Genomic DNA, 13,563 nt, shown 5'->3' on the forward strand with positions numbered 1-13,563 from the left:
GAGGCACTTTTGATTGAGATATAAGGCAAAATGTACATTAAATGGGCTTTTCAATAACACAGTTGTATGCAAAAGTTTGGGAACCCCTGAAAATTTTCATGATTTTCCTTTATAAATCATTGGTTGTCTGGATCAGAAATTTCAGTTAAATATATAATATAGCAGACAAACACACTGATATTTGAGAAGTGAAATGGAGTTTCTAGTCTCTAGAGAAAGTGAGCAATAATTATTTAAACAAAATTAGACAGTTGCATAAATTTGGGCACCCTTCCCATTTTATTGATTTGAATACATTTAGCATGAATTATTGGAAGACAGAATTGGTTTGGTAAGCTCACTGACACTTGACCTCCTTACACAGGTGAATCCAATCATGAGAAAGGGTATTTAAGGTGGCCATTTTCAAATGTTTCCCCTCTTTGCATCTCTTCTAATGACTGCCAACATGGGAGCCTCTAAACAACTCTCAAATGACCTGAAAACAAAGACTGTTCAACATACTGAGGAAATGAAAGACCGCAGGCACAGTACTAGTTAAGGCCCGAAGTGGCAGGCCAAGAAAAATCTCAGATAAGCTGAAGTGAAGGATGGTGAGAACAGTCATAGTCAACCCACAGACCTGCTCCAAAGACCTACAACATGATCTTGCTGCAGATAGTGTCTCTGTGCATCTTTACGATCTGGTCCAATTTATAATACAGTGCACTTTGCACAAAGAGATCCTGTATGATGCTGTAATGCAGAAGCCTTTTCTGCGTACACACCACAGAGTTACTTGAGGTATGCTAAAGCACAGCTTAATTTTGGAATAAGGTGCTGTGGACTGATGAAACAAAGATTGAGTTATTTGGACATAACAAGGGAGGGAGCATGGCTAAAAAGGAACACAGTATTCCAACAAAAATGCTTGCTACCTACGGGGCTGGATCTTTCAACAAGACAATGACCCTAAACACTGCTCAAAATCTACTAAGGCATTCATGCAGAGGAATGAGTACAAGGTTCTGGAATGGCCATCTTAGTCCCCAGACCTGAATATTATTGAAAATCTGTGGTGTGATTTTAAGCGGGCTGTCCATGCTTGGAAACCAACAAACCTGAGATGATTTGTTAAGAAGAATGGTCCAAAATACCTTCAACCAGAATCCAGACTCTCATTGGAAGCTATGGGAAGCATTTAGAGGCTGTTATTTCTGCAAAAGGAGGATCTACTAAATATTGATATTGATTTCTGTTTGGGTGCCCAAATTAATTCACCTGCCTAATTTTGTTTGAAGAATTATTGCACACTTTCTGTAAATCATATGAACTTCATTTCACTTCTCAAATATCACTGTGTTCGTCCGCTATATGATATATTTAACTGGAATTGCTGATGCAAACAACCAATGATTTATAAAGGAAAATCAAGGAAATCATCAGGGGTGCCCAAACCTTTACATACAACTGTATGTTTCATGTTGCTGACATCAATGAGCGAAGCTCCTCACCATCTCACAATGTTATTTAGGTCCGTCAGGCTTTTTTTCAGTATAACAGTATTGTAACCTTAAATGTTCCATCCATCCATCCATTTTCTTCCGCTTTAGCGAGGCGTCCAGGGGGCATCCGGAAAAGATGCCCGAGCCACCTCAACTGACTTCTTTCGACGTGCAGGAGCAGCAGCTCGGAGTTAGGGTTAGGGTTAGTGTTAGGGTTAGTGGCTCGACTCTGAGCTTCTCCCGAGTGACCGAGCTCCTCACCCTATCTCTAAGGGAGCGCCCAGCCACCCTGCGGAGGAAACTCATCTCGGCTGCTTGTACTCGCGATCTCGTTCTTTCGGTCATGAGCCAAATCTCATAACCATAGGTGAGGATCGGAACGTAGCTCGATCGGTAAATCGAGAGCTTTGCCCCCTACTCAGCTCTCTCTTCACGATGGTCCGATACAGCGACCACATCACTGCAGATGCTGCACCGATCCGTCTATCGATCTCACACTCCATCCGTCCCTCACTCGTGAACAAGACCCCGAGATACTTAAACTCCTCCACTTGAGGGAAGGACACTCCACCGACCTGAAGAGGGCAAAGCGCCTTTTTCCGCTCGAGAACCATGGCCTCGGATTTGGAGGTGCTGATTTTCATCCCGGATGCTTCACACTCGGCTGCAAACCGCCCCAGTGCACGCTGAAGGTCCTGATTTGACGAAGCCAACAGAACCACATCGTCCGCAAACAGCAGAGACGAGATTCTGTGGTTCCCAAACCAGACCCCCTCTACACCCTGGCTGCGCCTAGAAATTCTGTCCATAAAAATAATGAACCGGTGACAAAGGGCAGCACTGGCGGAGGCCAACGTGCACTGGAAACAGGTTTGACTTACTACCGGCAATGCAAACCAAGCTCCTGCTGCGGTCGTACAGGGACCAGATAGCCCTTAGCAAAGGACCCCGGACCCCGTACTCCCAGAGCACTCCCCACAGGGTGCCCCGAGGGACACGGTCGAACGCCTTCTCCAGATCCACAAAACACATGTGGACAGGTTGGGCGAACTCCCATGAACCCTCGAGCACCCGATGGAGCGTGTAGAGCTGGTCCAGTGTGCTGCGACCAGGACGAAAACCACACTGCTCCTCCTGAATCCGAGGTTCGACCATCGGTCGAATTCTCCTCTACAGTACTCTGGAATAGACCTTACCGGGGAGGCTGAGGAGTGTGATCCCCCTATAGTTGGAACACACCCTCCAGTCCCCCTTCTTAAACAGAGGGACCACCACCCCGGTCTGCTAATCCAGAGGCACTGTCCCCGATCGCCACGCAATGTTGCAGAGGCGTGTCAGCCAAGACAGCCCCACAACATCCAGAGACTTAAGGTACTCAGGACGGATTTCATCCACCCCAGGAGCCTTGCCACCAAGGAGCTTTCTAACCACCTCGGTGACTTCGGCCTGGGTAATGGATGAGTCCGCCTCCGAGTCCTCAGTCTCTGCTTCCTCTTCGGAAGACGTGACGATGGGATTGAGGAGATCCTCGAAGTACTCCTTCCACCGCCCGACAACATCCCCAGTCAGGGTCAACAGCTCCCCACCCGCACCGTAAACAGTGCTGGTGGAGAGCTGCTTCCGCCTCCTGAGGCGTCGGACGGTTTGCCAGAATCTCTTCGAGGCTGACCGATAGTCCTCCTCCATAGCCTCTCCCGGAGGTGGGAGTTGAAGACCTCACTGACAGAGGGTTCCGCCAGTCGTTCCCAGCAGACCTTCACGATACGTTTGGGCCTGCCAGGTCTTACCGGCTTCCCACCCTCCCAGCGGATCCAACTCACCACCAGGTGGTGATCAGTCGACAGCTCTGCCCCTCTCTTCACTCGAGTGTCCGAGACACGTGGCCGAAGGTCAGATGATATGACTACAAAGTCGATCATTGACCTCCGGCTCAGGGTGTCCTGGTGCCACGTGCACTTATGGACACCCTTGTGCTCGAACATGGTGTTCGTGATGGACAAACTGTGACTAGCACAGAAGTCCAACAACTGAACACCACTCGGGTTCAGATCGGGGAGGCCGTGCATCCCGATCACCCCCCTGCAGGTCTCACTGTCGCCGCCCACGTGGGCGTTGAAATCCCCCAGGAGAACAATGGAGTCCCCAGTCAGAGCACTATCTAGTACCCCTCCCAGGGACTCCAGGAAGGTCGGGTACTCTGCACTGCTGCTCGGCCCGTAGGCCGAGACAACGGTGAGAGACCTGTCCCCGACCCGAAGGCGTAGGGACGCGACCTTCTCAATCACCGGAGTGAACTCCAACACTTGGCAACTGAGCTGGGGAGCAATAAGTAATGCGACCCCAGCTCTCCGCCTCTCCCCGTGGATGACGCCAGAAAAATGAAGCGTCCAGCCCCTCTCCAGGAGGTGGGTACCAGAGCCCAAGCTGTGCGTGGAGGTGAGCCCGACTATCTCTAGTCGGTATCTCTCAACCTCCCGCACAAGCTCAGGCTCCTTCCCCCCTAGCGAGGTGACATTCCACGTCCCAACAGCCAGGGGCTGTGAGCATGGACCGGGCCGCCGGGCCACCCGCCCTCGACTGCCACCCAATCCTCTCTGCACCCGACCCCCATGGCCCCCTCTGCAGGTGGTGAACCCACAGGAGGACGGGCCCACGTCACTCTTTCGGGCTGAGCCCGGCCGGAACCCATGGCCTAAGGCCCAACCACCAGGTGCTCGCGCGCGAGCCCCAACCCCAGGCCTGGCTCCAAGGTGGGACCCCGGCTCCGCCATCCCGGGCGACGTCACGGTCCTTGATCTTTTACTGGTCAAGGAGGTTCTGAACTGCCCTTAGTTTAAGGGCAGTTAGAACCTTAGTCTTAGACTAAGGGCAGTAACCTTAAATGTTAAAAAATGAAATTGCTGAAGAAGCAAGAAGGTCATATAAGTCCATCAGCGTTTTTCAAGTATAATTTAGAGTTAGAAAATTAAATTGTAAAAGAAGCACTTAGTTTTAGATTTTTTTTATGTCTTTGATTTGATTAGAAAATAACAGAAAATTGGCAATCACAGCTGTCTGGATGATGACAGCCTTTCTTCAATAGATAATGCAAGAGTTATCAATTTTGATTATTCAGGGTAGATGAATTCACTTATTTTCATCCATCCATCCATCCATCCATTTTCTTCTGCTTTATCCGGAGTCGGGTCGCGGGGGCAGCAGCTCAAGCAAAGCCGCCCAGACCTCCCGATCCACACATACCTCTCCCAGCTCCTCCGGGGGAACCCCAAGGCGTTCCCAAGCCAGCCAAGAAATGTAGTCCCTCCAGCGTGTCCTGGGTCTTCCCCGGGGCCTCCTCCCAATGGGACGTGCCCGGAACACCTCTCCAGCAAGGCATCCAGGGGGCATCCAGAAAAGATGCCTGAGCCACCTCAACTGACTCCTTGCGATGTGGAGGAGCAGCGGCTCAACTCCGAGCTCCTCCCGAGTCCTCCTCACTTATTTTCAATGATCCAAATATTTTTACATGTAATTTACATGCTCGATAGTCAGTGATTGATCGCAAGGGCTTTCAAGGTGCGCGCTGTCTCTCAGGTTAGCGTTTCCGGTTTCAGTGTTGATGGTCCACTGCATTAGCGCGATCTCCTCTATTAGCACGAGATCTCCTCTATTATTGCTCCAGAAAGATTTCAACATGCGGCATTAATGGTTTCAGTCTCGACTGGCCACTGAATTCAGGCAAGATCCCCTCTATTATCACTCCAGGAAGAGTTCAACATTTGGTATTTCCGGTTTCAGTGTCAACTCAACATTTGGCATTTCCAGTTTCAGCATTACTCTACCATAGAGCGAGCCCAGTACTTATGTACATGTGAGTTCTTAGGTTTTTGACTTTTTAATCCATTTGCAAAAATCTCAGAAAAGTTTATCACGTTGTCATTATGAGGTATTGTGTGTAGAATTTTGAGGAAAAAAAAATGACTCCATTTTGGAATAAGGCTGTAACATAATAAAATGTGGAAAAAGTGAAGCAGTGTGAATACTTTCGGATGCACAGTCAGACACTGACTTTATTTGATTTTGCTGAACAAATTACAAATGCAATTGAAAAAAAGCAATACACTGTAGGGATTTTCTTTGATTTACAGAAAGCATTTGATGCTATAGATCACACTTTACTGTTGGATAAACTACAGAAGTATGGTATTAGATGACTGGTACATGATTGGATAGCTAGCTATTTACACAACAGGTATCAGTGTGTCCATATTGGTGGGTTAAATTCAGAATTTTTGAGGATTACATGTGGGGTGCCCCAGGGTTCAGTCCTTGGGCTGTTGTTTCTGTTATATATTAATGATATATGTTGGGTTTCTAAGTCTGTGAGTTGTATTTTGTTTCCTGATGATACGATGGTGTTTTATAGTAGGGATCATTTGGGGCAGCTCTTGGACATGATGGAGAGGGAAATACTGAATTTCAAACAATGGTTTGATTTCAACAAATTATCGCTTCATCTTTGTAAAACAAAGTGTATTATATTTGGAAATAAGCCCAGGAATTTAAGTAGAAATGTATTATTAAATTATGCTGAAACTTGTAACTGAAACCAAATTTCTTGGAGTTTTTATTGATGATAAATTAAGTTGGAAAAATATTAATTATATTAAATCTAAAATCTCAAAAGCCATCACAATCCTGTATAAAGCACAAGACTTCCTCTCCCAACATTCGTTAGTTACGTTATATCATTCATTACGTGTCCCATTGAGGGTTTCGGAAACACATACAAAACAAGTCCAAATCCAATATTTTTTACTACAAAAGAAAGCTATAACAGTTATCAGTAATAAACCATATCGTGAGCCAACAAACCCACTATTTGTCTGTTTTGCCTCAACGTGTCCAGCTATAATTTGAGAGGATTAGTATTTGATAAATTAAAGACTCGTACTATTGTAAAAAGTCATTGTGTTCCCATAAAAAGGTGTAAACTTTTGGAATAACTGTTCTGAGAGCATTAAATTATCTGGCACTTTAGTTGGCTTAATTCAATTCAATTTAATTCAATTTATTAATTTATATAGCGCCAACTCACGACAAAGTCGCCCCAAGGCGCTTCACACAATTCACAACAACACAAACTAATCTAAAATCAAAATTACAAGCAAGAAAAGCAAGGTACGTAGGGCTTAACAAGCTTTGCTAGCGCGTTTTGTAGACGCGCTAGCAAAGCTCGTGACATCTACAAAAAGTATTTTTATAAAGTCTTTTTAAAAATATAATTACTTGTTACAGTATGAAGAGTTAGGTTAACTGTGCTTGTTCATGATTGTGCACTGTTGTTTGTTTGGTGGTGTTGAGACATTTGGTTCACTGGTTAATCTTTACTGTCTTTGCTTGCCAGTATCTCACAAATAAAGTAAGTCCCTTCGGCTGCTCCCTTGTTTGCACTCGGGGTCACCACAGCAAATCCAAGGTGGATCTGCATGTTGAATTGGCACAGGTTTTACGCCGGATGCCCTTCCTGACGCAACTCCACATTACATGGAGAAATGTGGCAGGGGTGGGATTTGAACCCAGAACCTTCTGCACTGAAACCAAGTGCATTAACCACTTGGCCACCACCCCTGTCAGTATCTCACAAATAAAAAGTGAAATTTCCCATTGATGGGATATACAGGCTTAGAAGGGGTTAATGCATCATTATCATGAAAAGGCTTGTTACATTCAATTGCTTCTAGCCCAGCAACCCAGACAATAGTTAGGGGTTCAAGCCCCGTGGGACTGGGAGCAGCGTTTGCAAAGCACTAGAATCAGAATCAGAACTAGTACTTTGTGTGTGGGGCAGAATCAGGACACTAAATTCGGCTCCTCTGAACAGATGGTTATGGAGATCTCCTGTGATCAAATCAGAGGCTGAGAGCTGAACGGATACAGGCGAGTTTTGTCGGGAGATCAAGGACCATTCCACCTTATCCCAGAGCCAGGCAACCTGCAGGAGAGAAGCTCTCACCAGGAACCGGACCCGCCTAACCTACTCCATTCATCCATCCATCCATCCATTTTCTTCCGCTTTATCCGGAGTCGGGTCGCGGGGGCAACAGCTCAAGCAAAGCTGCCCAGACCTCCCGATCCACACACACCTCCCCCAGCAGCTCCGGGGGAACCCCAAGGCATTCCCAAGCCAGCCGAGAGATGTAGTCCCTCCAGTGTGTGCTGGGTCTTCCCCGGGGCCTCCTCCCAATGGGACGTGCCCGGAACACCTCTCCAGCAAGGCGTCCAGGGGGCATCCGGAAAAGATGCCCGAGCCACCTCAACTGACTCCTTTTGATGTGGAGGAGCAGGGGCTCTCTAAGGGAGCGCTCAGCCACCCTGCGGAGGAAACTCATCTCAGCCGCTTGTACTCGCGATCTCGTTCTTTCGGTCATGAGCCAAATCTCATGACCATAGGTGAGGATCGGAACGTAGATCTATCGGTAAATCGAGAGCTTTGCCCCCCTACTCAGCTCTCTCTTCACCACGATGGTCCGATACAGCGAATGCATCACTGCAGATGCTGCACCGATCCGTCTATCGATCTCACGCTCCATCCGTCCCTCACTCGTGAACAAGACCCCGAGATACTTAAACTCCTCCACTTGAGGCAAGGACACTCCACCGCCCTGAAGAGGGCAAAGCACCTTTTTCCGGTCGAGAACCATGGCCTCGGATTTGGAGGTGCTGATTTTCATCCCGGACGCTTCACACTTGGCTGCAAACCGCCCCAGTGCACGCTGAAGGTCCTGATTTGACGAAGCCAACAGAACCACATCGTCCGCAAACAGCAGAGACGCCAGCACTGTAAACAGTGCTGGTGGAGAGCTACATCCCCCTCCTGAGGCACCGGACGGTTTGCCAGAATCTCTTCAAGGCCGACCGATAGTCCTCCTCCATGGCCTCCCCGAACTCCTCCCAGACCCGAGTTTTTGCCTCTGCAACCGCACGGGCTGCGGCACGCCTGGCCTGCCGGTACCTGTCAGCTGACAGACCTCGCTGACAGAGGGTTCCGCCAGTCGTTCCCAGCAGACCCTCACGATACATTTGGGCCTGCCAGGTCTGACTGGCTTCCTCCACTCCCAGCGGATCCAACTCACCACCAGGTGGTGATCGATCGACAGCTCTGCCCCTCTCTTCACTCGAGTGTCCGAGACACGTGGCCGAAGGTCATATGATATGACTACAAAGTTGATCATCGACCTCCAGCTCAGGGTGTCCTGGTGCCTAACCTACTCCCAAATGCAAAACCACTCCATGATCCATCTTTTGAACCTAGCGTTATTGTTGTATTTCTTGTTTTTGTTTGTTGTGCTGAGGACACGTAGTAACCAGAAAGAATTTTCCATATTTCTCTAACCTCACAATACTCAAACAAAGTTCACAGTAAAGATATGTGGATTTCAGTATCTGAATTAATGGAATAAATGGAAATCTGAGACAGAGTCCTTGTTTGTCTTGTGTCCAATTAAAGCAAAGGTTTAGCCCTCATTCTTGTAATGTTTGACTTTCTTTCCGATCTATTTTTGGTTTCCTGCCATTGGTAAGCAGAATTTATTTTCACTACATCAAAATTAAGCTATTGAATAAGAATAATTCTGACCTTTCCAAAGAACTTGATTTGTTGTTCATGAGGAATCTTCTCTCCCTTTGTTCTTGGTCCCACGTCTAAACAACAAATGGAACATGGACAGTTACATCCAGATTGAACTAAGCAACATTAATAAAACATTTGCATGCTTTTATATTTGGTGCACATTTTCCCAAAGAAAGAGTGAGTTTGAAAGAAATCATAAACATTCTTTTGCTTTTCAAAAAATTAAACACTCCCAAAAATGACAAATCTCTGCCTAATGTCCTGACACATTGTCCATGTGCTTAGAATGTAAACATACTTATTCATAAAGATCAATCAAAGAAATTGCCAATCCTGAGGGGCACTATCGCACAAGGTGCCCAAAGTGGTGCAAAGTCCAACACAGGTGTCACATCTCAAAATAACAACACCAATTGATCTCCTGTGGGTGCATTGTATGAAAAATGAGGTGTGTTCCAGAATGGAGCGGGTGCCTTCATGGCCTCCATCACCACAAAACATTTGCACTTCTACGAACAAAAAAACAGGTCAAACGTCTGACACTGTCCAGACAAAAAGTCAGACACAACTGCCATAAGCAGCTGCACAATGCATGTACATTCTGCCTGTATATCTCATGCACTGGTGTCACAACAATATGACAGCCTATTTTGGTCACTGTTGATAAACGAGTACGTTGTCCATAAGTTCCAGAACAAAACTGTAAGTTGATTTTTGGCTGTCAGCCTGTCTTTTCTTTTCTTTTTTTTTTTTGCCAAAGTTAAATTTTGTAATGAATAAACAGTGGTGACGTTGCTGCACATTTGAACAGCTTTTGTTGTCATCTAGCAGATGATATGAGCATTTGAGAGCTTGTGGTACATTTCCTACTTGAAACCTCAAATTCAGTAAAAAAGGCATTTATAAATTGTCAGGAATGCATGATTTTTGGCAGGCAGATCTTTGACCTCCCAGTACAATATTTCGTTTAAACAGTTAAATGTTTAAACATTTCAATTTAGAGAGATTTACAGTTGTTGAGTTTTACGAAGTGGAAGGTTTTCTTGACAAGCACAACTTACATTTGTGAATAATAATAATTATAATAATAAAAAATCGAACAGTTATTATGGTTTATGTTGGACTGTACACACACTGGTTTCTGTGTAGTTTGGTGTTTGTAGTCTGTTGGTCTGTCCTTGTGTGTATTTGTGGGTGTGGTCCTGTCACCTGGTGTCTCTGGCAGCTGGTGCACACTGCAGTCATCACACCTGTCACTTGTGTACTAGTTTCATGTAACTATTGATGTTTGTGACTGTTCTTCCTAAATTGCTGGATTATTCTCAAGTGATTGCTACAAAGAATCTTTCAGAGAAAGGGGTGCACAAGAGTAGAGGAGAATGACCACCCCATTAGGACTGATGCTGGAAAAGACCCATTAACGGACAGTTGACTATGACTGTAGCCTGCAGATGCAGCAAGGTGTGCAAAAAACCCAAGCAGTCTAAGCATCCACCAGATGAAGATGGGCTGCTTAGGGAAGCACGTGGTGCAACGCACAGTGCCAGTATCCAATACAGCACCTGGTGAGATGGAAGAAGAGGCAAGCACAGAAATAGGCCACAGTGCCCAGAACCTTCAAGATTCACAAGCTTCACCCCAGTGCAGACCATCATAACATCAGCGGGCTTTGTGGCCTGCTGCCAATAAAGAGTCAGAGTGGTGCCAGTGCAATGAAAATGTGGATGCCCTCCTTGAAGCAACAGCAGAAGGTGATGCAGAAGGGATCACCATGTTTTGGCATTAAGGAACAATTCCCTGAAGACAGCTGCAGGACCTAAACCAAACTGACAGAAAAAGAAGATGGCCCAACTTACACAAGGGTTGAAGTCAAGGATGGTCTGGCAGAGCTCAGAGCTGTGGTTAGGGAAAGTCGATTTACCCTTCGGGGTGCTGAGTTGGAAATAGAGAAGGAGAAGGAAAAGGGAAAGGTGTGCAAATGCAGTGTTTTCATTTGAACCCATTCAGATTCACAAGGGAGCTGCTGGGGCAGAAGCGCAGTGGTCACCTCTCTTGTCCTGAGGAAGAGATCAACTGTTCTGTAAGTGGTACTTACAGCAAAAACATGAGGTGGTCTCTGTGTATTGCTCATTTCTCCTCCTGAACCCAATACCCTGTTTGACATCAAGGAACGCTCACTCAAAGAGGTGGATGATGTCATCAAGTTGGCCAGAGCATCTTCAACGCCAGGTCCAAGTGCTCTGCAAGGTCTTCTTATGGTGCCCAAGGCTTCTGGAGTGGCTGTGGAAGATCGTCTGGATGAGCTGGAGGAAGGGGAAGGTGCCACAGCAGTGAAGGTATGCGGAGAGTGTTTGGACTCCTGAGGAGGAGAATGCAAGCAGCATCAACCAATTCAGGACAGTCTCAACTAGGAGGGCCAGGCTCAGGAGTATCCCAAAACCTTGCTACAGGTTTGCGGAAATGAGAGGTGAAAGCTCATCCAGGAGGAGGTGCATGCAGAAGTGGAGGAGATTCGCTTCAGCAGAATGGTGAGCCTGGCCAAGCAGGGAAACTGTACCAAGTGGGAGCATACAGCTGGTCAGAGGATCACCTGGTCAGAACTTTAGAGAAAGGAAAAATACCAATTCAATTTCTTGAAAAGGAATTTACTACCATGTTGTTCCAACCTCTGCACTTGGAGGCTGGCAGACAGACCGGCTTGCCAGCAATGTCAGAAGATGGGGGTCAGTGGAGCACATTCTAAGCTGCTGCCAAAAGCCTTGGGAGAGGAAAGATATGGTTGTCGCCAGTACCATGTTCCGCTGGCAGTAGCAGATGACCACTCGCACCACCGACATCTACATTAGCATCATCTCCAGCAAGCAGCAACTACCTTCAACATGCTCCATCTTCTCTTGATTGATCTTGGTAGGCAACTGAAGTTCCCAGACACCATCACAGGTACCACACTCAGGCCAGAAATGGTCATGATGTACGAGACAACCAAGTGGTTGTTGCTGGAGTTAACAGTCCCCTGAGAAGACAGGATGGAAGAGCCACAAGACAGGAAGAGAGCCAAATACGCCTCTGTGACAGCAAAGTGTCAGAGGCAGGGGTGGAAGGCTTGCTGCAGGGACACTGCAGAATGTTTTCTACAGTAGGTCCTGGGACTTTCAGGTATCTGTGGACTGCAGAGATGAAGCGCCATCAAAAAAATCATGGAAGCACCTGAAAAAGCTTTGTGTTTGCTCTGGATTCAGAGGGGTGATGAGTGACCAAATGGTAAATGGACTGCATTTATATAGCGCTTTTCCATCTGTATCAGATGCTCAATGCCTCACATTCACCCCGATGTGAGGTTGCTGCCATACAAGGTACTAGCTGAGATTTGAACAGAGGATCCTCTGGTCTGAAGCCCAACGCTTTAACCACTAGAACATCACCAAGTGAGCTACCTGGACAAAAGTTGGGGCCTGATCACCTGGGATCACTGTGAGGAGGGTATCGGGTGATAAGACCCCAAACACCCAATGATTCCAGGTTCATCACTGATGGTGTTTCCATGTTGGACTATTAGGTGTATTACACAACTGATCATGGAATTGCTAAAATCTTTAGGGATGTAGAAGTTGAAGTAGACACTGGAAGCAACTTAAGAGACATATTGTTTGACAAAATGAAAATGGACAGAGTTTCAAAAGTTTCAGCTGAGGTGCATGTAAAGTTACTCCACAAATGAATCAATTCTTGTTGCCCTTGAACAACCCAGATGAAATCACTATTACCTGTCTAACACAGGTGACAATGAATTTCTTTCTTTCTCCTCATGGAACATGCCCAAGCCATGAAATTCAGAACCGGGTTACTGAAATAATGAGCATATCACTGACTGCTGAGGTATCCAGAGAAGCGGATGATGCAGATTATGCAAAGTTAAAGGTACCGCAGATCCAACTGGGCTGACAACGTAAAAAGTTTAATTCATTTGGTTGGCAAACATTTTGAGGTACTTATACCTGCCTGGTGCCACATAAACCATCTACAGCTCAACACCTTGAAGACAAAGGAGGTGGTTATTGACTTTGGAAAGTCCAGACCAAGTCCGTGACCAGTTCTGATCCTAGGAGCTGAGGTGGAGGCTGTGGATTCCTACAAGTACCTTGGGCTGTGGCTGGACAGCAAACTGGACTGCACAACCTACACCAACCACCTGTACAGGAAGGGACAGAGCAGGTTGTCGCTTCTGAGGAGGTTGCAGTCATTTAACATCTGCAGGAAACTCCTGCAGATCTTCTACAAGTCAGTAGTAGCCAGCATTCTCTTTTACACCGTGGTGTGCTGGGGCATATCCAAGAAGGACACATCCAGGCTCGACAAACGGATCAGGCGGACTGGCTCTGTGGTTGGCATGAAGCTGGACTCTCTGGTGATGGTGGCAGAGAAGAAAACACTGGACAAACTGCTGGACATGAGGGAAGAGTCCAGTCA

At 46.7% G+C, this 13,563-nt stretch overlaps 1 protein-coding gene across 3 annotated transcripts in view; it reads right to left on the reverse strand.

Moving 5' to 3' along the window:
- Positions 1-13,563, reverse strand: part of ryr2a (ryanodine receptor 2a (cardiac)) — a 723,597-nt gene that overhangs the window by 288,026 nt on the left and 422,008 nt on the right. For all 3 annotated transcript variants that reach the window (XM_034193918.1, XM_034193917.1, XM_034193919.1), the window contains exon 64: positions 9,103-9,167. In XM_034193918.1, coding sequence (XP_034049809.1) covers positions 9,103-9,167 — 65 coding nt within the window. The remainder of the gene's footprint in view (positions 1-9,102; positions 9,168-13,563) is intronic.

The sequence above is a fragment of the Thalassophryne amazonica genome, chromosome 18 (assembly GCF_902500255.1).
Source record: "Thalassophryne amazonica chromosome 18, fThaAma1.1, whole genome shotgun sequence".
NCBI classification, from domain to species: Eukaryota; Metazoa; Chordata; class Actinopteri; order Batrachoidiformes; family Batrachoididae; genus Thalassophryne; species Thalassophryne amazonica.